Source organism: Odocoileus virginianus, chromosome 19, assembly GCF_023699985.2.
Source record: "Odocoileus virginianus isolate 20LAN1187 ecotype Illinois chromosome 19, Ovbor_1.2, whole genome shotgun sequence".
NCBI lineage: Eukaryota > Metazoa > Chordata > Mammalia > Artiodactyla > Cervidae > Odocoileus > Odocoileus virginianus.
This window is the reverse complement of record NC_069692.1, coordinates 5,832,976-5,860,939: the sequence shown is the minus strand read 5'-3', so window position 1 is coordinate 5,860,939 and position 27,964 is coordinate 5,832,976. Positions and strand designations below refer to the sequence as shown.

The following is a 27,964-nucleotide window of genomic DNA, read 5'->3' as shown; positions in this document are numbered from 1 at the left end:
TTTCATTTTTTCTAGGTTATGTAAATTTTTAGCACATAATTGTTCATACTAGTCACTTATGATTCAGAGCATTTCTGTAGTATTGGCTATAATTGCTCCTCTTTCATTTCCAATTCTTTTTTCCTTAGTCCAAGGTAAAGGTTTGTCAGTTTTATCTTTTCAAAGAACCAGCTCTTAGTTTCATTGATCCTTTCTGTTGTTTTCCTGGTCTCTATTTCAGTTACTTCCACTTTGATCTTTATTATTTCCTTCCTTTTGCTAATTTTGGTCTTATTCTTTAGCTCCTCAGAGTAAAGTTAGGTTGCTTATTTGAGGTCTTTCTAATTTCTAAATATATGCATTGATGCTCTAAACTTTGAATTTTCACTGCATCCCACAAGATTTGGTATGTTGTATTTAATATTTCCATTTGTGTTGGTTTTAAGATAATTTTTAAAATTTCCCTTTTGATTTCTTTTTTGACCTAGTGGTTTTTTAGAAGTGTGTTCTTTTATTTCCACATTTATAAATCTTTTCACTTTCTTCTTGTTGATTAATAGCACTAGAGGTAAAGAACCTACCTGTCAGTGCAGAAGACATAAGAGACAAGGGTTCAGCCCCTGGGTAGGGAAGATCCCCTGAGGAGGGCCTGGCAACCCACTCCAGTATTCTTGCCTGGAGAATCCCATGGACAAAGGAGCCTGGAGGGCTACAGTCCATAGGGTCGCAAAGAGGGTCAGACACGAGTGAAGTGACTTAGCACAAGCACCCAGGTGTAAGTGATCAGAAAAGAGAGTTGGTATGATTTCATTCTTAAATTTGCTAAGATTTGTTTTGTGATCAGTATAATCAGTCTTGGAGACTGTTTCATGTGTACTCGAGGAGAATAAGTATTCTGCTGCTGTTGGATGTAGTGTTCTGTATATATCTGTTATTTCATTTGTTCTAAAGTGTGGTTCCAGCATTTCCTTGTTGATTTTCTGTTTGGACAGTCTTTCCATGGCTGATAGGTGGTATTGAAGTTGCCTACTGTTATAGTATTGTTGCTGGTTTCTCCCTTAAGATCTATCAGTATTTAATTAATATGTTTCAGTGTTTGGGTGTTGAGAGTATATGTTACGATTGTTATGTCTTCTTATGTATTGACTACTTTATCATTGACCTTTGATTTTTGTTACCTTTTTTGGCTTGGAGTTTATTTTATCTAATACAAGTAAAACTATGCCACCTTCTTCTGGTTTCTGTTTGCTTAAAATACATATTCCATCCTTTCACTTTTATCTTGTATGTCTTTTGAGCTGAAATAAATAAAAACTGGGATGATGCTCTCTGCACCTTGAATAGTGCTGTGTAATTTTACACAGCAGTCTCAGTTTCTATTTGCTAAACAATGGTTCCCAAAGCCAGTGTTTCTCATCACATCCTTTAGCTGTCTTTTGCTTCCAATTTAAATGATTATCCATGTACTCTTCATGCAGCATTTATGTATAGATCATTGTGAAAAACAATGAAAGTGAAATAATAGGCTAAATATCTTACTAAATTGTTGATAAATCTATGTTCCATTTCATTCTATATTTGTGAACACTAAGCACAGTCTTAATTTGTGTGTCTTGTTAGGTACCACAAAAAATGTCATTTTGACATTGTGTGCAGTATTTTACTGTTGAATTATTTTTTAAGTATTTTTTCTATGTATTTATATACATGTCATAGGAATTATCAAGAAACCTTGAGCTAAGTAGTAACAGTTTCCAACGACAGTTGCTTGCTGAAAGGAAAAGGACATGTGAGGCTCATGATGAAAATAAACTTCTTCAAAAAGAACTACAAGGACTATATGACAAATTAAAGGTAAGAATTTTATTTTAAATTGCATCATTTCTCCCTATGATATATATTAGATGAAGACTCAATATTTTAACAGTTATTTATATTTGGAATTTTGATACAATATCATTTATAAAATTCTCATATTTTTGACACTTATAAAGAAAATATTTATTAATATAATCACTGTAACTAAAAATGAGACATTAGATTCACTAATGTAGATAGGAATGCTACAACTGAAAAAAGTTATAGAATCCTGGAAGAAAAATTATGGGTCTAGAGTCTTTCTCTGTTGCATTGGTTGAATAATCTAATGTTCTTCCTCATATAACCCCATGATTGATTATTTTTAAAGTTGTTTCAAATAATGCCCTTTTTTTCATAGTCTTTAGAGGAAACATTCAAATTATTTAATTTTGTTGAAGTAGATGTTCTTAATTCTATCCAGAAGTCACTGATGGGTTGACATGTTGTGCAACTTAAAGCGTTTATGCATTATCTTTCATAGAATTTTCATTTTGTTAATCAAATTTTCAGAGAGAAAGTCTTAGCTGCAAAATGGTGAAGAACACTTGTGTTTAAAAAAATGGTCTAATTTTTAACTCATCATTAATTTGGAACCCAAATTTGAGAGATGCTAATTAAATTCTCTGTCTCTGAGGCTAGGCCTGTAAGTCAGTTGAAAACAATAGGAGTGGGTAGAGAAAGACTTCTGCCTTATTCTGATTTTCTTGACTGCTACTGTGTATTGGATTTTTAATGGAGAATCATTGGTCTACCCTAACCTAAATGCCCTAAAAGCATTCCTTTCTATAGTTGGTAGTTACAAAGGGAAGCTGGACTTAGGTGTATTCCAATTTGATGAGGAAAATACCAGTGGACAAGATGAGGATTTTTATTTTAAACTGAAACTCTATACATTCTTAATTATATTGGGTTTGTTTTTAGGAAAAGGAGAGAGAACTGGACATAAAAAACATATATTCTAATCGTCTGCCAAAGACTTCTCCAAAGAAAGAAAAAGAATTTACATCAAGAAAAAATGGTATAGTAGTTATTATTGTTGAAAGACATATTGCAGTTTTTATTATTAATAAAATAATAAATTAATTTTTAGGTAGAAGGAAGATGAGGAGAAAGAACTTTATTGAAATAAATTTAAATTCCCTTATAGGTACTTTTCAGAAATCTTTCACTTTCTCAGTTTTTTCCCTTGAGGTCACTGAAATTATTTTTTACATGATTAAAATTTTTTTAATTGCAAGTTATTTGCTAATCTTTTATGAAAAAATATAAGCATACCCTAAATGGGATATTATAGTATAATGAATCTTTATTTATAAAGATTACCTACCTTTTAACTGTTATACATTTTACTAATTTTATTTCATCTAGTTTGTCTACTTTTTTCCTACCTTAGAGGAAATCCCAGCTGTTATTCATTTCACTCATAAATACTTTGGTGTTTTTATGCACATTCATACTTTTTTAAAAAACAAAAGTGTAGATTTCCTTCTTTTCTGAATTCCAAAAAGTTAAAAACATAAACTTTCTAAAAATAGGATTTATTTTTAGAAATAGGATTTATTTCTCAGAATTGCCTTCAAATCCTAGAAATAAAAAAGTAGTAATAGTGAGTAGTCATGGAGCTGAGAAACATGAGTTATCTCATGTAGAGCATGAACATATACCAGTTGAATTCCATATATCTTAGCACTGTACAATTAGAAAAATTCTTTTATAATTTTCATGGTAGCTGCATGCCAGAGTGATTTTACAAACCAGTGTACAAAAGGAGTACAAACCAGTGAAGACTTCAAGCTGGAGGACTATCCTATAACACCACAGACAGTTATGTGTTATGAAAACAAAAGGGAAGAACCTGAACGTCTTTCTTTGGTGAGTTTAGCAATATGATTAGGTACTAAACTCTAGGTGTGAAGTATTCCTAAATACACAATATCAAACATTTAAAAATATCAACAATGAAGTGAGTGCTGTAGCTGTATAAATATGCAACTAGCCTTTTATAAGGAAAAAGATAACATCTGTGCATTTTATTAAACTCCTTTGGATTGACTGTCAGTTAACACTATCTTTCAGGGGCTTCAGAAAAGTTATACTTTCTGGGCTGGAGAAAGAAGAAAAGTTTTTAAGTGTCTTACCTTTTATGCCTCTTAACAGATAGTCTCTAAAAATCCTTCTTGCTTTTGTGTTTAATAACCAACTATAGTAGCTTTCAAATGATTTGTCAGAATTTGACTATATCTTTTTGGACTCCTGCATAAGAGACTTTTATAGGTTAGATGAATGTTGAACAAAGTAATTGCAGTAGAATCTGACTTTATATCATTCAAATTAGAGTAGCATTGAGGAGCTCTGCGTTGGATCCTCATTAAAAAGGATTCATTGAGTACTGAAAGGTCCTTTTCTCTAACAGGGTTTTGTCTTTGGTGTTTACAGTTGAGGTCTCTTCCTGTGGTATAAAACAGAAAGGATGGACTAAATTAGTTCCTGTGTGTACTCCAGTTTTTTCCTTTATTTCATTTTGTTTTACAGTTTAAAAAAGTTATTGTATCTCTGTGTTTCTGCCTACATTTGAATATCATTGAAACTGTGTGTGCATGCTAAGTCAACGTGTCCAACTTAGTGACCCCATGGACTGTAGCCCACCAGGCTCCTCTGTCCATGGGATTCTCCAGGCAGGAATGCTGGAGTGGGTTGCCGTGCCCTTCTCCAGGGGATCTTCCCAACCCAGGGATCAAACTCGTGTCTCTTATGTCTCCTGCATTGGCAGTTGGGTTCTTTACAACTAGCGTGCCACCTGGAAAGCCCATCATTGAGACTAGATCTTACTAATTTTTTTTTTAAAGGTAAACTGTAGAATACCAAAGTATTCTTAATTTTAGAAAGGTAAAAAAAAAAAAATTGCTCTTTTTAAGAGTCAGCACATGTGAGACTGACATAAAATAATAAATTTCCTCAATCTTCAGATGAAAACAAAACAAAAAAAAAAAAGAGTCAGCACAAGCAGCAGCGATCTGGTATGGTGAAAGAGAGGATGTGGCCTTGGAGTTAGTGCTGCTTTTTATTTAAATTATGATCCTAACATTTTAGTGACTTGTATGACTTCTTGGAACATCAGTTTCCTAATCTATAAAACAAGGAGGGTTACCCTTCAGGTCTGTGGTAGTAACTAATCAGGAAGCTTATCCTGTAACTTTAAGGGGTCCCAGCAGATGGGAGCTGTTACTATTGGAAAGAGACCCAGAATACAGTGGCTTAAGCAAGATTCAAGATGCTTTCTCTGGTAGTAAACTGAAGGTCAGGGGATAGTCCAGGATAGGTAGAAAACTTTGTTCCATGGTAGCCATTCTTGGCCTGTTTTTCAGTCATAAAGAGTGTAACCTCATCTGTGTGGTTGGAATTGGCTTATGACACCTGGGAGGAGGAATAAGGAAGTGGAGGGCAAGCAGTTTTTGTTTAAATAAATGTAGTCAGAAGTTGCATCCATACTTCCACTCATGTTCCACTGGTCCTGTCTAGCTTCAGAGGAAGGCTAGCAAATGAGACCTCCAGTTAGGGAGCCCTATGCTCTGCTGAAACTCAAGGGATTCTGTAACTAAAAGGAAGAGGGAGGAAATGGAAACTAGGGGACAATTCTTTCTTCTTCATGCCCACTAATTATATATTCTACTTTTATTAAGAAAAATCACACACACATGTGAAAGGGACCATAAGAAACAATACATTTTAAGTTTACATTTTTAATTGATTTTAAATGTTATGAGATTTACTAACTGGAGGCCTTGGGCATAGTATAAACTTTAAAGATTGAGTGCATCACTTGGGCCTTTAATAGTTGTTGAATAAATAGCCTTTTCTTGTTAACTGAATTCATCAGATTTTGTTGTGAAATGTATGAAGTAAGGGTACTTTAGAATTTTATGTAGGATATTGGTTCTGATATGCCTTGCAAATGCCTCTTTAAAAATTTTAACTAAAGTAAGAATTTTGTGTTCTTGTGAAAATCTTCCAAAGGCAGTAACGTGTGGCTTGCTGCCTTAGAAATGGAAAATTTGCTTTAATTTCTAACTTAGTTGGAATAGGCTTAATGGGAGATAAATTTATAATACTTACTTTTCCCCCTTTTCCGGCATGTGAACTTGCATTTTTTTTTAAAAAACACATAATAGGATCTGGAATCTCAAAAGAGAGATAATCTTGGAGAAGCTGGGATTCTAAACCCAACTGTGGAAAGAGAAGACAAATTTGCTAAAGATCAAGGACTCCATGTTGTGAAACAGGATGTTGAGAAGCTGGATAATGGTAAGAGTTTAAGCAAATGATGAGTCAACGTCCCTTGGGAAAGAATGGGTTAATATCCCCTAATATCTTCCAGCTGAACAGTGAACTGGTTATACTGAACAAGAGAAGGTTGAGATAATAGTGGTAGGGGGGTTCTTATCAAGAGTCACAAACATCTGAATGAAGTTTTGAAGGAAAGAAAAAGAATGAAGACTTTAAGTCTTTAAGTATATTTTTTAAACACAGAATATCAAGTATAAAAATGAAATTTATAGTGAACTGATCATACACAAATTAGCTAAAACTGATTTGTAAATTAAGATGAGAGTTGTTTTCTTATTTGAAAATACTGACTACTATAAAATCCCATTTTAAAAATTTGATTTCATACAGGGTGGGAAAGAGAAGAACTTGCTAAAAAGCCAAAGGAAAAGACATCTTTGTTGGAGAGAGAAGGAAAGCCAGTGTTGGAAACTGGAAGATATCAAGTGGAAATGCACCAAGTTCAGAAAATTGATAAACTGGAAGAAGAGGAAGAAGAAAGGCTAAAAGAAATGCTACTTGCTAAACTGAATGAAATCAACAGAGAACAAGACTCTCAGAATGTAAAATATCCTTCTCTGCCATTGCTTCCTGACTTGAAGCCAAAACTGCATTCCCCAGAGAGAAACCCCAGAACACACACGTCCTCTGGATCCTCAGAGAGATTATTTAACGGGCATCATTTGCAAGACCTCAATCTTTCAACAACGAAAGGAGATGGTCAGAATCCAGGCCATACTCGAAGCCCAGCCTCTCCAGATGAGCTTGTGTTTGGTAGCTATGTGCCTTCATTTGCAAAAACATCAGCGAGGTCAAATCCAGTTAGCCAAAAAAGTGACCTTTTGGGTTTCTCAGGAAATAATACAGAGAAATTTAGTAAAGACAGTGTAGATTCAATTACCAGACAAGAAAGAAAAGCTACCCTGATGGAACAGCTGTTTGGTACCAGTGGTGGCAGCAGCCTTTCCTCTAAAAGCAGTGACCCAAATTCTCTGGCTGTCACTAAAGAAGACTGTGACCCTCTAAATTTTCTCCCTGGGGATAAAAACAGCTGGGGTAGGGAACATAGTGATGATGATGACTTTTTCCTCAGCGAAGGAAGAAGTTTTAATCCAAGTAGACACCGATTAAGACATGCAAACAGTAAACCAGCAGTAAAAGTAGTTGATTCTGTAGAAGATGAAATTGAAGAAGTAGTGCTGAGATGACTGACTAGAATGTTTTTTTCCAATTGTAATTATTAGGGTATTTTAATACAGTATTTATTATGAACATTTAGACTTTCTAATATTAAAAAGTCATCATTAACGGATAATTTTTAGTATATAAATACAGTGAAAAGTAGCTGATGCCACTAGTAGCTACACACATGTAGCTAGTTTGCCAATAAGGAAGGAGGCTCTTTTGAATGAAACCAGAAATAGAGATGTATCTTACTTTCTTTGTGCAAATAAAGATGTATCTCACTTCCTTTTTGCAAATAGGTTTTACCTCTTGAATCAACTCTATGAGGAGTTTTACTCCATTGGCATACACATTCATTTTCTGTGTTATCCCTATTATTTTTGGTCTTATCCTCACTGAGCTAAGTACAGTTTTCCCGCTGATGGTTGTGTGGAAATGGAGAGATGCTGTAGGGAGCTGGTGCTACTAGGAACCTCTCCACTGTGACTAGGAGTGAAGGGGGTCCCTTTCTTATATGCCAAGACTGAGCTACTCTTAAGTGGAAACAGTGACAACGTGAGAATTTCCCATTCTTCTGGAAGTAACCACAGTTAAATGGTACTGATTTTGCAGTGACAGAGTCTCATTATATCACTTACCTACAGCTGTGCTAACTAGGCTGAATTCCGAAGACGTCTTTCTGTTGGCATGAACAGTGCCCTCCCTGTCCTGGCTTCCAGAGGTTCCAGTGCAGTGTAATCGGTAATTCCTCTCCTTGAACTCCTAATGCTATCTGTATCTCAGTGACTGGTTGTGAGAGGTCATACCAAATGCACAGAATGGAAGAAATTTCACCCCACTAGAGCAGGATTTTCAACTCAATTATGATTCCAGAGTAACATAACTTGGAAATTTTAATATGTACTTTAAGATTTGAACTTACTGTCAAACCAAAGAGACAATGATCACATGATACCATTGGACTTAAGCGGACTAGTTTTAAAGCAGCCTTGGTGAAAAGTGTTTTACAGATGGAGCTCCTCCCTTGCTGAGTAGGGTGGAAGATGTTCTGTTGAAAAGTGTTAGTTTTTTTGCTGTTTCATAGCTCACTTCAGCTCCAGAGAGGAGTCAGGGACCTTGGATTATGCTGGGCATGAGTGGTCTCTAAGAAGCAGAAATATGCCAGTGGCCTAGGAGAAAACTCAGTGCAAATGAAGAGTGGTGGGAACAGTGTATCAGGGCAAGAATAAGTGGTGATTGGCACTTGTTCTGAAATGAACTGTTGTTTTCTAGAATTTGCTACATATTTGTTCATAGTAGGATTTCTGATGCCAGGCATACATACTGATCAGGGATTCGAGTTACTATCTTGAGTTCTTATAAATGCTTATTATTGAATATAATTTCGTAATTATCTGACAAGACTTACTGGTTAGGTCTCTAATTACAAGATGTACTACCTACATCTTCTAAATTGTGTTCCTGTTACCTACTAGGAACCGAATCTCTCAAAAGTGCTAAACTATATCAAATTTTTTTATAAAGAGATTTTTGGATTGATATAAATAAGCATTTACTATGTTGTAAGTCATTCTAATATATGTAAACCACAATATTTTTGTAATGCAGTTCTTGATAAAATATTATATATTAATTTTTTTCATAGCTGCTAATTTTTCAGCCAAAAGTATTCTCATTTTTAGGCTATTTTTGTATTAAAGGTTTTTTTCTTTCAAAAGTCCTTTAGTAAAGTTTTAAATTCAGATCATTTTAATTAGTCTCTTTTTTCTACTTGATGTTTTCCAATCTTTTTAAACAGATGTAATAACACAGAATTGTTAAAATTAAATCTAAAATTAAGTTATAGACTTGAAGCATTATGGAGTTAAGCATTAAAATTGGAGACTAAAATGTACAGAACAAGTTATTCTTTATGAACAAACCTTAATGGATAACTTTTTTTTCTAAATGTCAAGTTAAATTTATCTGTACTCCAAACTATTACTAATAAAAATTTAAAATATGCTGCGACTCTGTTTGAATGATACTTTCCTTAGGTCACTTAGGAAATATATAGTGGAAGTAAGACCTGAAGGGTTTTTATTTCCTTATTCACCTTTTTAATTTTCCTTTTCGGTATTTTTAGTTGAAGTAGATGAATTTTCCTTAAATCAGGTTAGACAGTATGCTTAGTCTTATCAGATAATTAGTTTTAATTAATCATTTCACCTGTAATAGCTATCATAATGGCATATATTGCTCATAATATTCAAAGGTAAGGAGGATTAAACTGAATCATAAACCCACTTCACGACTGACTCGCTGTTGTTCTGCTCCTCCTCTCCACCTCATTTTCAGACATACCTCACTTCTGCTGTCCTGGGCTGGGTGTTACTCGGGTAGAGCCTGCAAGTTGGCCTGGTGAAAAGGGGACGGGAAATTTGTGTTCCTGTGACAGTGTGGACTTTCTAGGATTAAAGAAGTTACTGTAAATTGTCAAGAAAGGATCTGCTCTTAAAGCTTTTTTTCCTTCTGCACAATAAGTGCCCCTTTCACATTAAAGTCCCCTTTTATATCACTTGAAAGTGCTTTTTTACTTTTGTGAAGAGCATGGCATGTACTCATTCATTAACTGAGTGCTTCCTGAGGGTGCCCTGCTCAGCATTAGGTGCCAGGAAGAGGAAAACCCTGCCACTCCCCCAGTGTGGACATGGAGCAAGGCCACCCCTGCCCTTTGTTCACTTCCTAGGTGTCCTTGGGTTCCTGCACTCACTGGTCTCTTATAATACTGCTTGGGCTTCCCAGGTGGTGCTAGTGGCAAAGAATCTGCCTGTTGATGCAACAGATACAGATTTAATCCTTGGGTCGGGAAGATGCCCTTGAGTGGAAAGTGGCAACCCACTCCAGTATTCTTTCCTGGAGAATCCCATGGACAGAGGAGCCTGGTGGGCTATAGTCCATGGGGCCACAAAGAGTCAGACGTGCTATGAGGAGTAAATACTTAGGTTAAGGTTTGGCAGGGTGCCTGGTACCTGACAAATAGTAAATTTCAACTGTCGTCACAGCTATTTATAGACTTCCTTTTAGGGAATAATTGGGAAAAAATAGAGCATAGATGTGTACATGATATACTGACACTATACTTTCTGTACAATATAAGCAAAAAGAGCTTCTAAACCTCTGAATTAAGAGAAAACATCTGTACCAAATAGATCGTGCCTCTTAGGCCTGCACTTGGCACATCCCTTACTGTATTCAGCGCTAACCATGCAGCATGATTGATGAGCTGCTTCCCTAATATACAAATGAGTAGAATAGCTAAATTTTGGAAAGGTTTTCTGAAGACAGGTTTAGTGACATAAGGAGGAGTGAGAGTTAGCCTCATAAAACAACAATGAAATCCAAAAACCCCAGGACTTCAATCACTTAATGTGACGATTTGTGTCCCAGAGCTCCCTCAATGTCTGTGTGTGTCCCTGGATACTGCCCTTCCCCTCTATAAGATGGGCTAATTATAGTCTCTAGCTTGTGGTACTTGCATATGTTAAACGAGTTGATGCATGAAAAACACTTAGAACTATCTGATGCTCAAGTTGTTGATATTTTGGAAAGGTAGTGGAGGAAAGGGGGAATGATGTGGTATTGTTGAATTCTATATGTGGCTGTTGGCATTTTTAATGTACATGCTCTATTTCATTGAATCCTCACAAAGTTTTTTTCTAAAGAAGGTACTTATGCTCTCCTTTTATCATTGAGACTAACAGGTTGCAATATGTGCCAAATCTATCATACACAGGTGATAGACTACATTCACTAGTCTCAGTTTATGTCCAGAGAAATAGAATATTTTAGGAAGAGTTTTGCATTAGTACTTTTTAAGTGGTAAAAGACAGATACCTAAATTTCTGAACCAGGAGATTATTTTGGCTTGAATCTGGAAGGTTCAAGAAAATGTAGTTTGCTCTGGAGATTAAAATAGGAGTGCTTACTCTGTCCACTTCTCAGCCTTGCTGGGTATCATTTCCAGTTTTAATTCTACGTTTGCTAATAGTATTGGAATTAGCAGCCTCAAGCCACAGCATCCCTTCAGCTTGCACCTATCTCAGAAAGAGAAAATCTTTTCTGTAGTTTTGGCAAAGCTCTGTTTGGCTAGTTGATGTAACATGCTCGCGGGTGGCAGGGGAGGGGTAGACACCCTAGTACATCTCTTCATGGAATGATCAGTATTGCTGTGGAATGGGGAAGGCATTTTTCTCTGATGACACTTTGGATACATAAAAACAAAACCATATTTACTACATTGCCCAATTTGTTAAAAATTAATGGCTATTGCCTGGTGGCTCAGATGGTAAAGAAACTGCCTGCAATGCAGGAGACTCAGGTTTGATCCTTGGGTTGGGGAAGATCCCCTGGAGAAGGGAATATCAAGAGAATTCCATGGACAGAGGAGCCTGGTAGGCTATAGTCCATGGGGTCACAAAGAGTTGGACACAACTAAGTAACACTTTCAAAGAAAAAAATATTGGAAGGTTCTCAGTGGAATAGTACTAGTTACTTACTCAACAAGCCTTATTCCTAGGAACAAGCCATTTTGGGGATAAAATCTTGCTATGAAGTTCATTTTGTTGTTAAAGGTGAGCAGTTTCAGCAATAGATGAGTCTGCAAGACATTTAAACTATGCTTTAGAGTTTATAGGAAAGGCTTAGACATCCAGATACATATTTTCTCATACAAATGCTACATTTGTGAAATCTACATCCATAGAAAACAAAGATATTCCACCTCAATCCAGAGCAGAACAAAAATTAGAAGTAAGTGGCCAGGGTAGGGGAGAAAGAACCCAGGCTTTGGGGTTGGGAGTTTGTAACTTAAACTACTTACTACTTTGGTCAAATAATTTTTCTTAAGGTTCCTCAGATGCAAAACAGGGCAGATCATATCTTACAAGGGTATTGTGAGGATGAATGAGATGATGCATTCTCCAGAGAATAAAGCTGTAGCATATCAGCAGAGGGAGAGCACCACCTCATCAGTATTTTACTTCTATCTCAACACCCCAGTCTTCTCTTTAACAAGAGACACTTGCTAATGTGGAGCCGAAGAAACTAAACGTGCTGTTTTACCCTGTGATCTGCCATCTTGGAAATGGCTCTTGTCTTTACAGACCCACGTGGAGGTTACGGTCTTTCGCAGAAGGCACTTTGCTGCTTCTGGGAATCAGCAGCCCTTGGGAGGAGTAGTTTTACACACATAGTTTTGCTTCACCAACCGTTTCCATGGAGGAGGAATAGATGGCAATCAGGAGCCCACACTGTGGTCTGCAGACAGCATTGAAATGCAGGGTGAAGCCTCCTGGCCTCGGAGCGAGGGTTGCCCTGAATAGCATGGCCAAACGTGGCTGCCTTGCCTCTCTCTTTAACTGACCTGAGTATCAGATTTCAGAATTCCTGTCCCACGTGATATGTGATATTGATCCTGGCTAGGTATACTTTTCACCCAATCTATATAAAACAGGACATCATAGATGTCAGATTTTTTTTTTTTTTAATCCTGATGAAAAGAACCCAAGAGTTACCTACCTAGGCAATCGTGGATACTGAGAACTGGGAACATCTGGGAGCAAAGGTGTAGTGGAGTCTTTTTTTCCTTCTCTAAGAACTTCCCCCTCTAAATCTTAAATTTAGCTTCAATATTTGCTTCTAGTCTCAATGATATCTGTAATATTTACTCTCCCTAAGCACTTACAGAGGAGCTCCTTGAAGTAATCAGCACAAATCTGTTCTAAAATATTTTCAGTCAAGAAGAAAATCTGTTCATGTTATCACCTCAAACATTATCACCAGGGTTCAGAATCAGTGCTGCCTGTAACTCTGAAGTCCAATTGTATAACAAATACGCACTCCTTGGTCCCAAGCAGGAAAGTATGGCATTTCCCTGGACAATAACCACAGTTTTCCTCTTGAAGAACAGACTCAGCATCATTTAAATAGACATTTGCTTCATACTTGCAGTAGTTCTCAAAGTGTCTCACCCCCCGACACACACCCCGCAGAGCTGCCGCAGTGTCCCCTGAGAACTTGTTAGAAATGCCAGCTCTTGGGCTCCTCTCCAGACCTCTGGAACCAGAAATTCCCAGGGATGAGACAGTCTATATGAAGAGTCCCTCTAGGGCATTTCAATGCAGCTCAAGTTTGAGAACCGTTGCTCTAAGGTAACACAAGGCGGTGAGGGTGGGGGGATGTTGCTCTTCAGACAGACATGGCTGCCTGCAGGATTTTGCAGCTTTGAATCCAGCACTTAAGACTTGGGGTCACAGTGTGCAGGTTCAGGATATGGACTCACCTTTGTCCATCACACTGCCTGCCACCTAGACTAGAAATAATCCACCTTTTCATGCCTATAACCAGATACGGTCTGTCAGCTCTCTGTGGATAATGTATCAGAAGGTTTGATCTAGTCTTCTAGTTCAAACTAGTCTTCTATCAGAAGATTTGAACTAGGAAAGCGAAATGCCTTTGAACAACCAGCGCCAAAAAGATTGGGTCACTCCTCCGTCACAGCCTATAACCCCCAAGCTGCCAGAAAAACCTTCTAAACATCCTCCAACACTCCCTGAAGCAAAACTAATCAATGGGGTTTACATCTGAATTCTTTGTGAACATACATTTTGTCATAGAAACACCTTTTTTTAATTTAATTTTTATTTTATATTCAAGTATAGTTGATGCAGGTGGTGCAATGGTAAAGAATCTGCCTGCCAATGCAAGAGACACGAATTTGATCCTTGGGTCAGGAAGATCCCCTGGAGTAGGAAATAGCAACCCACCCTAGTGTTCTTGCCTGGACCCTTTAAAATTTACAAAGCACTTTCCTAAGACCTTCCCTGGTGACTCAGATGGTAATGAATCTGCCTTCAGTGCAGGAGACCTGGATTCCATCCCTGGGTCAGGAAAATCTGGAGAAGGGAATAGCTACTCGATCCATCATTCTTGCCTGAAAAATTCCATGGACAGAGGAGCCTGGTGTGCTGCAGTCTGTGGGGTCGCAGAGAGTGGGACATGACTGAGCAGCTAACACTTTCACTTTTTTCACTTCACTGTTGATTTACAATGTTGTGTTACTTTCAGGTGTATAGCAAAGGGACTCGGTTACACATACAGTCACTCTTTTCAGATTCTTTTCCCATACAGGTTATTGGAGAATTTTGAATATAACTCCCTGCTATATAGTAGGTCCTTATTATTTATTTTATATGTAGTAATATGTATATGTTAATCCCAAACTCCTAATTTATTTTCCCTTTCCAAGACCCAGTCAATTTCTACAGTAAATAAATTTTAAATGGTCAATTTCAAACAGTAAATAAATAGATGTCATGGAGAAAATGTAAAGAATAGGAGCTGGTTGCCTATTCAGACCCTGAGAAAATAGGAAAAAGACTAATTGTCTTGGAGCAGGCTACTCAAAATATGATCTGTGGGCCTGTCCTTGTTACTGATATAAGTACTGCAATCAAGGGCAAACATTTAGGAACTTCTAGGGCAAGTTTATTGGATGAATTAGTCTGAGATTAGTAGCAAGTTTCTTAAATTTAAAAGTTCAGCTTTCTCAAAGTTTGAGAAGTATATGTGTGTGTGTGTGTGTGTGTGTGTGTGTGTACTTAATGACCCAGGCAAGTAGCTTCTGTACCTGAGGTTTAAGAAATATTAAAATTATCTAAAAGAAATTAGCCTGTATGCAGGGACTATGTTAAATAAAAATGAGACCTAAGTATTCAGATTTCTTGAGTCCATTCCTTAGTGGTGGTGAAGACAGATGTAAATATACAAGAATGCCTATAGATGTCCAGAGGAAGTTTTTTTTTTATAGATAAAGTAGGTCATGTTTTCACAAGTGTGGATTTTGTTTGCTATACAGAGTCTCCATCTGTCTTTCTCTGGCTTCTTTTAAAAAACAAAAAACCCGACCTCATCTAGGACAGGACTGTTTCTACATAATCTGTTATAAACAGATATAGATATAAACAGATACAGATGGGACCAAATATCAAGCCATGTAAAATAATGGGGGTGATTACTGGGTGTGGGGGTGATTACTGGGTGTGGGGGTGATTACTGGGGGTGGTTGAAGGAGATAGTGGTGATGAAATTAGCTCTATTTCCAAATGCATGGTCAAGAGAAATATGTTTCTCCAGGGCTTAGTCTCCTTAAAATACATCAATGCATCACCACTAGAAAACATGCATGTAGGCAGTACCTTGAAAATGTAGTAGGGTTTCAAGTTTATCAAGCTACTAGTATTCCAATGTAATTTCTGACCCTTAGACTAGCAAGCTCTTAGAGTAAATAAATTGGTTCTGACACCCCTACTATTATCATAACTTTACCAATTTCATTGCTACTCTTTTTGATAAACATGTTCCAGAGTAAAAATTTCTCTTTATAGTCAAGAAATTCTTCCCTTATGCCCTTTTACCAACAGTGCTAATTTTCAGCTGTGGGCTTAATTTCTGTTTCTGTTTCTAAGTATCTTTTTGATTAACTGCATAGTCTGCTGGAGACCGGCAGCTTAATTAAGCCGGTGTGTGTCGTCATCTGGGTCTTTCCTTAGTTCCTGGGGGGTTGCTGGGATACTCTCTTACAGGTACAATTCTCTGGACTAACTGTGAAACCCAGATTACCCAAAGTAGCATTTTTATTGATTCATAAAAATACAGGTCAGGATTACATTTAAATTTATAGCAAGATGAGTGTTATATATCTCTGGAGGCTTTAAATTTTATAGAAATGTGTGTAGGTACACTTACAAAGGTTGTGTTTTGAATAACACATTCTTAATAATTTAATGGATGAAAATTAGTCACTTTTTTGGGGGGGGGAATATTCCTTTGTGTTGCACAACATATATGGATTTAGCACTGAAAGAATTCTGAATTTTAAATTACCGTTAAGAAAGACATCTCTACTGTGTCTATAGTACTGCCAAAATCCTCTTGTGATTATTATAAATATTATTTATTGGTCTTTTCAACTCCAAAATTTCTTAAAATTGCCATCATCATCTCTGGTTGATTTAATGAAATAAAATCAAGAAACTTACAAAGAAAATCAATTTCATCTGTAATGGTTTGGTGTGATTGAACAGCTGTTTCGGAGGTTAAATTCTAGCAAATCGTTTTAACTGGTTGGTATTTCTTCTAACAATTGATTTATAGCTAATAAGTCTGGAAAATGACTGTGCCTAAATCTACTCGCTGCTCATCATCCGGGTGTTCACTTATTCATTTATTGAATAAGAGTTTATGGAGCTTCTATTATACAAAATGCAACTTACTAGAAGTCAAAGAGGACTTTTGATGACATAAGGGTTTCATTTTGGAACAATTACTTCTATACCAATGTGGAAACTGTTTAGGAATTGCAGATCAGAAAAAAAGAAGGATGCCACCAAGATGGTAACACAGATCATTCCTGACGTGACTCCCCTTCCCAAAAGAACAAGTAACAACTATGCAAGAAGAAGACATCACTGAGCAAATCTCAGAACACAGAAATGAGGCTGAAGCACGTCCTGCACCACACAGACCGAGACAGGCTGCATTCAAGGGTGAGAGGAACAGCTACGCACTGACCACAGGGCCCTTTCCCCAGTGTGGCCCACCCTGCCTACAGCTCCTCCAGTGGCAAAGGAGCGCACAGGGGTGACGTCCAGCACCCCCAGCACTGGGGGGTCACCTCTGGGAACTCCTGCTCTGGTTTCGCCCCGTGGGAATCACAGTGGACTCAACCACTAGGAGTCTGACTGGGACAGACAAAGGGAGGGGGGCCTCCCGCCAGCAGCAGTGGGGTCTTGGAGGACAGAGCGCACACAGGAAACCCAACCAGCGGCCTGCTCTGCTGCAGCCCAGCTGGCTGGCACAGTCTGGCCAGGGAACGCGGGTGCACCCAAGTCTGCCTAATTCAGGTCTCCAGATGAAGAGCTCTCCCAGCCCTGCAGCCTGGGCTGCCCACATCCAGCAGAGGAGCTGAGTTTTAGCCCCCCTCCCAATCCTCCATGGGGATCACGGCTCCCAGCCCCTCCTACCAGAAAGCCTCTTCAGGAAAAGTGGGGAGCTGTCTAAAGTGGGCTCTCCCAGCTCCACCCAGGCAGAAGTCGGGTCACAGCCCTGCCCACCGTGGAGTGTGGTCCCTGCCTGCCCCCATCTGACGGGAAGGGCTGACAAGAACACCCGAATATCTGGAAGCTGCACAACCCAGCAATTCTTGAGCTGATGGGCAGGTGAGCGGGCAGAACGGGTGGTCCCCAGAGCAAAGTCAGTAGCACCTGTTCAGCTGGTGAACCTGGGGCGCAGGCTGACTTGAGTCAAGACCACAAAGAGCACCAGTGGCCTTGGAGATACTTAGCTGATGAGCTCGGGTCAGGAAACGAACTCAGAGCCCCACTTGTTGGTGAAGACAGTGGTCAGCCTGCCTGATGAGGGAGCCTCAGCAGAGCACACAGCGGGCTGTGCAGCCCACCCGACAGCCCTGCTGACAGTTCAAGTGGCGCCTGAAGAGACAGTACAGCCCGTGTCTCTCCCCGTCTGCAGGGCAAAGCTGCTGGCCTCACCTGACCTGGATACTCAGCACACGCACTCTTGCCTGATTTAGGTCCCAAACAATGAGCCTCCCAGGCCCTGGGTCCAATCCTATAACCCCACGAGGGCAGGGACGCTAATTCATAGCCCGGCCCACTGCTGAGGATAGCACCCGGTCTGGACTGTCTGGTGAGACATCCATCGAAGCCAAGCAATAGCGAGGCCATCCTGCAGCCCAACCTGTGCAGGGAACCAAGCCAGCCGTCCACCCAGCTGCGCTCAGCCAGAGGCACACCCACCCCTCCTGACCTCAGAGCTCAAGTAGTTGCCTCAGCCAAAAACAGACCTTAAAAGCACCCCCCCCCCCCCATCCAAGGATGTGACCAGCAGAAGCATTCAGAAACATAAACTGAGCTGACTGGTGAAGAAACATCTCTGCCCAAGCAAACCTGGAAAGTTCAGAAGAGCACACCACTCAAACACAGAGATAACCGATGCCAAGAATCAAGGATCCAAAAAAAATAAAAATCAGGGAAATGTGACACCACTGAAGGAAAACTATTAAAGCTCCGCTAACTGACCGTAAGGAAATGGAAATCTATGAACTTTCAGTCAGAAGGATTCAAAATAATCAGTGTATAAACAAAACAAGAAGTTCGTAACAGAAACAATGAAAAGCAAACAGAAATTCGAGAGTTGAACACTAAAATAACTGAAGAATTCAGTAGAGAGCTTCAGAAGCAGAGATGACCATGTAGAAGAAGGAATCAGCAACCTGGAAGTAGGACACTTGAAATTATCCAGAGGAACCCAAAGAAAAAGGAAGGGAAAGGAGTGAAGAAAGCCTGTGGGACTTACGGGACAAAATGAAAAGAAACAATATTTGAGCTATGTGAATTCCAGAAGGAGAAGAGAATGAAAAAGGGGCAGAAAGTGTATTTAAAGCAGTCATGGTTGAAAACTTCCCAAATTTATGGCAAGAAACAGATGTCATCTAAGAGACCCACAAGACCCCTGTATGCTGAACCCTGATAAGGCTAGACTGAGATACACTGTGATTAAATTGTCAGAATTCAGACTTTGATAAAAGCAACAGAAAAAGGGAGGGAGAGAGTTACATAGAAGGGAAACCCCATAAGACTGTGGGTAGATTTCTCAACAGATCAACAGTGTGAACAGACAACTTATGGAATTGGACAGAATATTTGCAAACCATTTATCTGATGAGAGGTTAACATCTAAAATATATAATGAACTCATATAACCCAATAGCAAACTTCAAATAACCTCATTTAAAAATGGGCAAAATACATTCTTCCAAAGAAGATATTTGTCAGGCTATCAGGTACATGAAAATGCTCAACATCACTAGTCATTAGGGAAATACAAAATCAAAACCACAATGATAGACTACCTCACACCTGTTAAAATGGCACCATCAAAAAGACGAGAGATGACAAATGCTGGCGAGGATGTGGAGAATAGGGAATCCTTGTACACTGTGGGTGGGGTTGGAAAATGGTACAACCAGTATAGAAAAGAGCATGGAAGACCTTCAGAAAATTGAAAACAGAACTACCATATGATGTGGCAATTCTGCTTCTGAGACAAGGAAATGAGAAGAGACTCAAAAATAATATCTGCTCCCCCATGTAATAGTAGCTCTATTTACAATCGCCAAGACTTGGAAACACTACATGCCCACTGATGGATGAATAGATAAGGAAATTGTGAGGTTTATCTGTATCTATATCTATGTCTACATCTTCCCTGGTGGCTCAGCTAAAGAACCGCCTGCCAATGCAGGAGAGCCGAGAGATGTGGCTTCGATCCCTGGGTCAGGAAGATCCCCTGGAGGAGGGCAAGGCAACCCACTCCAGTTTCCTTCCCTGGAAAACTCCATGGACAGAGGAGCCTGGCAGGCTACAGTCGATGGGGTTGCAAGAGTTGGACATGCCTGAGCGCAGGTGCACACACACACACATCTACGTCTATATAGATATATTAAAACAGCCATAACAACCGAGGAGATTCTGCCATTTGCAACAACATGGCTGGACCTCAAGGGTATTACGCTTGGTGAAATTGAGCAAAATAACTCAGAGACAGACATACACCGTATGATCTCATTTTTATGTGGAATCTAAAAATGGACAAATAAGCTCATAGAAAAAGATAATGTGGTTAACAAAGAAGGCAGGATGAAGCAGGGGCAGAGGAATTAGAGGAAAGCAGTCAAAACTACAAACTTCTAGTTATAAGAAATCTAAGTATAAGGGATGTAGGGTATAATACAACGACTATAGTTAACCCTGTTGTATCTTATACACCTGGAGGAGGGCAATGTAACCCACTCCAGTATTCTTGCCTGGAGAACCCCATAGACAGAGGAGCCTGACAGGCTACAGTCCATGGGATTGCATGAGTCAGACACGACTAAGCAATTAACACATACACATATGTTATACATAACTATTATTGAAAGAGTAAATCCTTACAGTTTTCATCACAAGGATTTTTTTTTCTTTTTTGGCTTTTTTAAAAAAATTAAACTATAATCAGATGATGGATGTTAACAAAACCTATTGTGGTCATCATTTCACAATATACGTAAGTCAAACCATTATGCTGTATACCTTAAACTTATACAGTGATGTATGTCAATTATATGTCAATAAAACTGGAAAAATAGAAATAATGAGACAGAATCAATGGGAATGCCCTATGGATGAACTGAGTTACTTTGAGAGAACTCACAGCACTTGGTAACCCACTGGATATGGGAGTAGGGAGAGAGAAGAGGCGCCCTAAGTGAGGAGGCAACAGTGATGCAGGCTGAGATGGGGCCTGGACAGAGCAAGTGCCAGAGGCAGGAGGGGGGGGGGCATGCTGAGTTTGTCTTGGGTTGTCCACATGGACACGTCCAGCAAACTGAAGGAAGATCTACACCAGAGATACTGATTTGGGATTCAGTCACACATGTATGGGATTTGTAGCCATGGGTCTGCACAAAGCTCCGAAATATAAGTGGAAAAGTGAAAGTTGCTCAGTCGTGTCTGACTCTCTGCGACCACATGGACCATAGCCTGCTAGTCTTCTCTCTCCGTGGGATTCTCCGGGCCAGAATACTGGAGTGGGTTACTCATTCCTGTCTCCAGGGGATCTTTCCGACCCAGGGATCGAACCCAGGTCTCCCACCTTGTGGGTGGGTTCTTTACCATCTGAGCCACCAGGGAAGCCCTCCTAAATATGTAAAAGATGCAAATAGAAACATCAGTCAGAGCAGACATGATCCTGTCAGTTTCCCTAAATATCATTTCTCACTTTTGAGTTTCATGAATACCTGTGTTGTACGATTAATGAAGTTGCTGGACCTTTCTCCTTTCTTTTGCCCTTCAAATCCTACAAGGGAAGAAATGTATCTTTAAAAAAAAATTGAAGAGGCTCTCAGTTTTTTAACATTGTTATGAAGTTGAATTCTCTGATTCTCTAAAGGCTTTGATCCATAATCATTTGCCTCTGCTAAACTTTGCAAGAGCGATTAAGGACATTTAATTATTTTTCTAGTGCTTCAGAAGAAACAAATTCATTGAGGAAATAGACAATACAGATAGGGAAAAAATGGTGTGTGTGTTATGTGTGTCTATTATTGAACTTTGTGACTTGTTCTAATGATCTGCCTTTTCCTACACCAGTACCACAGATCTTACTGTTGCATCTTTTTTTTTTTTAATTAAACATTTTTGCCTAGGTAATACCTTCCATGGTTCAACAATTAAAATATGAAAAGGTTTCCTTTCCTTGTCCCTAAACAGTTACACAGAGGCACACATATAACTATGAGAATCCTTCCAGAATTTATGCAAATACAAATGATAAGAATTCTTATTCTTACTCTTGTAAATAAAACAGAGCATAATTTATATACTGTTGTGAACCTTGACTTATTCTTCACTTAATATATTCTTGGCGATTGTGATAGCTCATTTTATGTGTCAACTTGGCTAGCTGTGGTACCTAGTTATTCAATCAAACACTAGTCTAGAGGAGAACACCACGTGAGGATGCAGGCAGGTATTAAAGTGATGTCTGCAGGTGAAGAAGCACCAAGGATTGCCTGCAACCAGTAGTATCTAGGAGGAAGACATGAAGCAAACTTTCCAGGATCTTCAGAGGGGATGTGTACACGCTCAGTCGCTCAGTCCTGTCTGACTGTTTGAGACCTCATAGACTGTAGCCTCCCAGTCTCCTCTGTCCCTGGGATTCTCCAGGCAAGAATACTGGAGTGGGTTGCCATTTCAGCTAACAGGCGGTCTTCCCAACCCAGGGATAGAACCCGCATATCCTGTATCTCCTGCATGTGTAGGCGGGTTCTTTACCACTGAGCCACCTGGGAAACCCTGAAAAGGAATGTGGCCCTAAAAACATCTTGATTTCAGACTTCTCATCTCCAGTAAAAGGACAAATTTCTGTTGTTTTAAAGCCACTCAGTTTGTGGTGATTTGTTACCACAGCTCTGAGAAACTAACACAATGATCTTTTTACATTGTTACATAGAAAGTATCCTTATTTTTTAAAAATAGCTTCTTGCCAGAAGATACATCATTTGTTACTTTGACAGATATTACAGTATTACTGTCCACGGTTTTAACCAATTCATACTCTTATCAGCAATATAAGTGCCTGTTCTGCCTTTCTGAAGATCTCTAATATGGCTTTTATTTGTATTTCTCCTACCAAATGTGGGATTGTGTTTAAGAGTCATTCGCATTTCTGAAATGCCCATTCATATTTGTTTCCATTTTATAGTAGGTTATTAATCTTTATTTCTAGGGTTTATTTACATATTAGATAGATTAGCTCTTCACCTGTGATATGACTTAGAAACTTTTCCCCACATTATCCCTTTTCTTTTGACTTGCTTATGTATTTTCTCTTTTCACATAATTCATTTTTATGCACTGGTCATTTATTTTGAATCACCATAGGGTTATAATTGGAGAAGGAAATGGCAACCCACTCCAGTATTCTTGCCTGGAGAATTCCGTGGACAGAGGAGCCTGCTGGGCTACAGTCTATGGGGTCGCAAAGAGTCGGACATGACTAAGCAAGTAACACGCACATAGGGTTATAATAGGATTCATCCTTATTTTCATCTAACAATTTCTTAATCTCATTTTCTATAGAATTTATACTCATATATGCTTCCCTGATGGCTCAGTGGTAAAGAATATGTCTGTCAACACAAGAGAGACGGGTTCAATCCCAGGGTCTGAAAGATCCCCTGGTGAAGGAAATGGCAACCCATTCCAGTATTCTTGACTTGGAAATCCCATGGGCAGAGAAGTCTGGTGGGTTACAGTCCATGGGGTTGCAAAGACTCAGACATGACTTAGAAGCAAGAACAACAATACTTGTATATACCGAGAGATATGGCTTCAACTTAATTATTTTCCCAAATGGCTATCCAATTGTCATGACACTATTTGTTAAGAGTTCATCTTTGGACCTTGATTTTAAATTCCATCTTTATTATATACCAAATTATTTTATCTATTTGGATGTATTCCTGGTATTTCTATTTTGTTCCTCTGGTTTTCTGTCTATGTACTTGCCAATATTACATTGCTTTAACTTTTGAAACCATAAAATACATTTTAATATCTAGTGGTCCTAGACCCTCCACCCCATTACTCATTTTATGTTTTTCAGAGCTTTCCTTGCTATATATTGCTTTCCACCTTATAACATTTAGAATCATTTTGTCTAGTTCTTTTAAAACTTTTTGGTATTTTTATTAAAATTATATTAAACTGATGCTTTTATAATATTTAGCTGACTTACCTAAGAATATAGTATGTGTTTCCATTTGTTCAATTTTTCTATCTTTCAGAATGTTTTACAGTTTTGTTATTGTTTTTGTATGTGCTTAATCACTCAGTCATGTCCAACTCTTTGTGACCCCATGGACTGCAGCCTACCAGGCTTCTCCATCTATGGGATTCTCTAGGCAAGAGTACTGGAGTGGGTTGCCATGTCCTCCTCCATGGGATCTTCCTGACCCAGGGATCAAACCCAGGCCTCCCGCATTGCAGGTGGATTCTTTACTGTCTGAGCCACTGGGGAAGTCTTGTTTTTGTATAGGCTCGCACATTTCTTGTTAAGTTCATTCCTAGGTTTTTAATATTTTTTGCTGCTACTGTAAATAGTAACTTTACTTTCATTATATATTTTATCTGATTATTATTTGTGTGTGTAAAAGCTGCTCTTCAAGATTTCCTGATTTGTGATTACTTTGATAACAGTAGTTTTAGCTCTTTGGTTTCATTCCACATCTCTAATTTCTTTTTTGTTAGTGACTGCATTGGCTCCTTTATCCTGCTCAGTTTTATATAATAGTTGTGATAGCAGTCATACTTGTTTTGCATACAATTTTTGATAGAAATATTCCTATTGTTTTCCCTTTAAGCATGATACTGACTTCTGGGCTGAAAAAGATTTCTTTTATCGTGTTAAGCAAATAATCATACTTTCCCATTTCTCTTGAGTATTTGTAATCAAAGTGATGATTGTTCAGCTGTTTTCCAAATGCTTTTTTGGTAACTGGTAACTATAGATAGGATTATATGATTGTCTCTTAAGGTCTAGTAATGCAGTAAATTATATTAGTATTAGTAGACAGTGTTTCTATTTCTCCTTATAGGTTCTGTAATTTTTGTTTATAAAATTGCAATAGCATTATTTGGTGCATGAAAGTTTCTTAATTACATGCTTACTGAGAATTATGCCCATTTAGGGTTAAGAAAGTCATTTTTGTGTGCGTATTGTTCAGTGCTTTTTGGTATGAATTCTACCTTTTTTTGGTATTAAGATCCTGACTCTATTTTTATTTGGGGAAGTCTTTCCTTAGTATTTATTTTGAAATGTTCCAGATTGTTTAATTTTTTTACACTTAAAACATTATACTTATTTATTTATCTTGGCTGCACTGGGTCTTCATTGTTATGCAAGAGTTTTCTCTAGTTTCGGAAAGTGAGGGCCATGTGGGTTTCTCAGTGTATGGCCCTCGTTGCAGAGTGCTGGCTCTAGGGCACATGCGGCTTAGTTGTTCTGCAGCCTGTGGAATCTTCCTGGACCAAGGATTGAACCCATGTCCCCTGCATTGGCAGGCAGGGTCTTAACCACTGGACAACCAGGGAAGTCCTAGATCATATTGTGTTAGATCTGACTTTTGTATAAAACATACAGTTGGGAATTATTTTGTGATCTAATCTGAGAATCTTTCTTTCAATACATAAAGTAAATTTACATTTATTGATGTTCAGATCAGCTTAATCTTTGTTCCCTTGTATTATTTTATGTATTCTGTCTTAGCAGTTTGTAAAATGTCTTGCGTTATGTGGCCTGTTTTCTTTGCATGTAAATATGCCTCTGTGTGTATATTTTGCCTGATATTAAGAGAGGTTTGTGGGTTTTCTTCCCCCTACTACCTAGTACCCTCACTTAATCTTCCATTACTGTGGACAATATCTACTAATTTCCTACCCTGCAGTGTTAAAAAAATTAGCATGTTTCTCCCCCCATCCCCTTTTCTTTTCTCCAACAAATTTTAGCTGATATTATCTTCTTGTTATATTGTTAAACGTTATTATATTTCTGCTTCTTGGGTCATTGGCCTTAAATGCTATCTTTTAATTCTAAACTATTACAGATGAAGAAATTAATGTTCTCACAATAGCTATTTCATTCTCCCTTCTTTCCCCAAGTTTTATTAGTTTTATCATTTCCCTAATACCAGGACGTAAAACATTTACACTCTGTTCTGACACCCTGCATTTGCTTTAGTCTTAATTTTAAAGTTAAATATACTCAGCGCTCGTAGGCAGCCATCCTTTCCTGGCAATATTCTGTCCTCTCTCTTGAGGTTCATCTCCCCACAGTGGGGTTCTTATTGCCACCTGACTGGTGAATTGGGTTTCAGATACCATCCTGAGGGTAAACTTTCCAGAACCTTGCTTGACCTAACTTGTATTCTTGGGAAAGGAGCAAGTGAGTCTGAGACAAGAGTTTGTGGACAAGGAGTTTTTTGGGAAGTGATACCAGAAGCAGATGGACTTCCCCAGTTGGTGAGACAGTAAATAATCCACCAGGAATACAGGAGAGGCAGAAGATGTGGGTTCAATACTGGGTTGGGAAGATCCCCTGCAAGAGAGCATGGCAACCCACTCCAGGATTCTTGCCTGGAGAATCCCATGGACAGAGGAGCCTGGCGGGCTACAGTCCAAAGGGTTGCAAAGAGTCAGACACGGCTGAAGTGACTGAGCATGCACGCACACACGAGGAGCGGGAGTGAGCGTCCAGGGGAAGAAGGGACATTTAACGCACGTGTACATTATTGAATTGATGATCCTTATGTGAAAATGGCCCTTGATTTTAGGACATTCTGAGAACTGCATTGAATGTGTCACAGAACTGTCTCCCCAAAGGACAGGAGTAAGAATTTCTTCTCCACTGACTCCCATCCCCATTGGTTGAGGTCTTAACTTACCCACATGTCCTGGTTGAGAATCCATGAGCCCTGAGTATGACCCACCCTTGAGGGGCATGGCTGTCCACACAAAACAAACTGAAGCCTGTGGGGAAATACTTGCTCAGATACAGATGGAATTAGAGGTGAAACCAAGAAGGATGCAAGGTGCACAGGCAGCATATGATGTAATTCATCTTAACTTTCTGAAACTGTGACTTGAATTGTCTCTTCCACTAGCAGGTTTTATTGTTATGGTTCAATTGCTAAGTTGCGTCTGACTCTTTGCGACCCCATGCACCGTAGCATGCCAGGCTCCTCTGTTCTCCTCTGTCTCACAGAGTTTGCTCAGATTCATGTCCATTGAGTTGCTGGTGCTATCTCACCACCTCATTATCTGCTGCCCTCTTCACTTCTGCCATCTATCTTTCCCAGCATCAGAGTCTTAGTTCTGAGTCAGCTCTTCGCAACAGGTGACCCACTGTATTGGAGCTTCAGCACCAGTCCTTCCAATAAATATTCAGGGTTGACTTCCTTTAGGATTGAATAGTTTGATCTCCTTGCAGTCCAAGGGCTTCTCATGAGTGATCTCCAGTGACACAATTTGAAAGCATTAATTCTTCGGTGTTCAGCCTTCTTTATGGTCCAGCTCTCACATCTATACATGACTACTGGAAAAACCATAGCATTGACTATACAGACCTTTGCCGGCAAAATGATGTCACTGCTTTTTAATATGCTGTCTAGGTTTGTCACAGCTTTTCTTTCAAGGAAGAAATGTCTTTTAATTTCTTGGCTGCAGTCATCTCACAGTGATTCTGGAGCCCAAGAAAATAACATATGTCACTGTTTCCACTTTTCCCCCTCCTATTTGCCATGAAGTGATGGGACTGGATGCCATGATCTTAGTTTTTTAATGTTGAGTTTCAAGCCAACTTTTTCACTCTCCTCTTTCACCCTCAGAAACTAGGATTACTTAATATTTTTGATTTATTTAAAATTTTAGTTTACTGTTATTTGTATTGGTAATTTTCAGTTTTGTTTTTTATAGTCATAGGATATAGCAAGTAGAATTGTCACTTGTTGAATTTTATTGAGTTTCTATTTGGGCCTTAGTATATGAATACATTTTGTAAATTTTCCTAGGAATACATAAAAAGAATGAGTATCCTCTCTGTTCACAGAGCACAAATTTCAACATACCTTTTCATTTCTATTCTTATTATTTGCTCAAATTATCTATCTCCTGTTCTGCTTTTTGTCCTTTCATTAAGGATGGAAACAATGTTTAAGTATTCCTTCTAGAATGTGGTTTTGTCAATTTCTGCTTATACATTGCTTTAATGCATTTTCATTAAAGTTAATGGCCCCCATTTTGGAGGTTTGGAGGGTATAATTACCCACAGCTCTCTCTTTTCTAGTTTGTAAACTAATTGGGAAAGATACTCAGAAGTCAGATTGAAATGAAATATTAACTTTGTTGTGTTCTAAACTGAACCGGAAGATTTAGCTTGGATTTCTGCCAAACTGGGC

General features: G+C 38.7%; 1 protein-coding gene and 1 long non-coding RNA gene across 3 annotated transcripts in view; one reads left to right on the top strand and one right to left on the bottom strand.

Annotated features, from left to right (window-relative positions):
• The window catches only part of LCA5 (lebercilin LCA5), a 64,542-nt gene extending 55,192 nt beyond the window's left edge, over positions 1-9,350 (top strand). For both annotated transcript variants that reach the window (XM_020899216.2, XM_020899207.2), the window contains exons 4-8: positions 1,696-1,833; positions 2,761-2,857; positions 3,569-3,711; positions 6,009-6,141; positions 6,514-9,350. In XM_020899216.2, the coding sequence (XP_020754875.2) occupies positions 1,696-1,833; positions 2,761-2,857; positions 3,569-3,711; positions 6,009-6,141; positions 6,514-7,370 (1,368 nt within the window). In that variant the 3' untranslated portion in view covers positions 7,371-9,350. The remainder of the gene's footprint in view (positions 1-1,695; positions 1,834-2,760; positions 2,858-3,568; positions 3,712-6,008; positions 6,142-6,513) is intronic.
• Positions 3,706-27,964, bottom strand: part of LOC139029683 (uncharacterized) — a 71,522-nt gene continuing 47,263 nt past the window's right edge. Inside the window, exons 3-4 of the long non-coding RNA XR_011481873.1 lie at positions 11,886-11,986; positions 3,706-4,288 (exon numbers count right to left, since the gene is read on the bottom strand). This is a non-coding gene — a long non-coding RNA (uncharacterized lncRNA). The remainder of the gene's footprint in view (positions 4,289-11,885; positions 11,987-27,964) is intronic.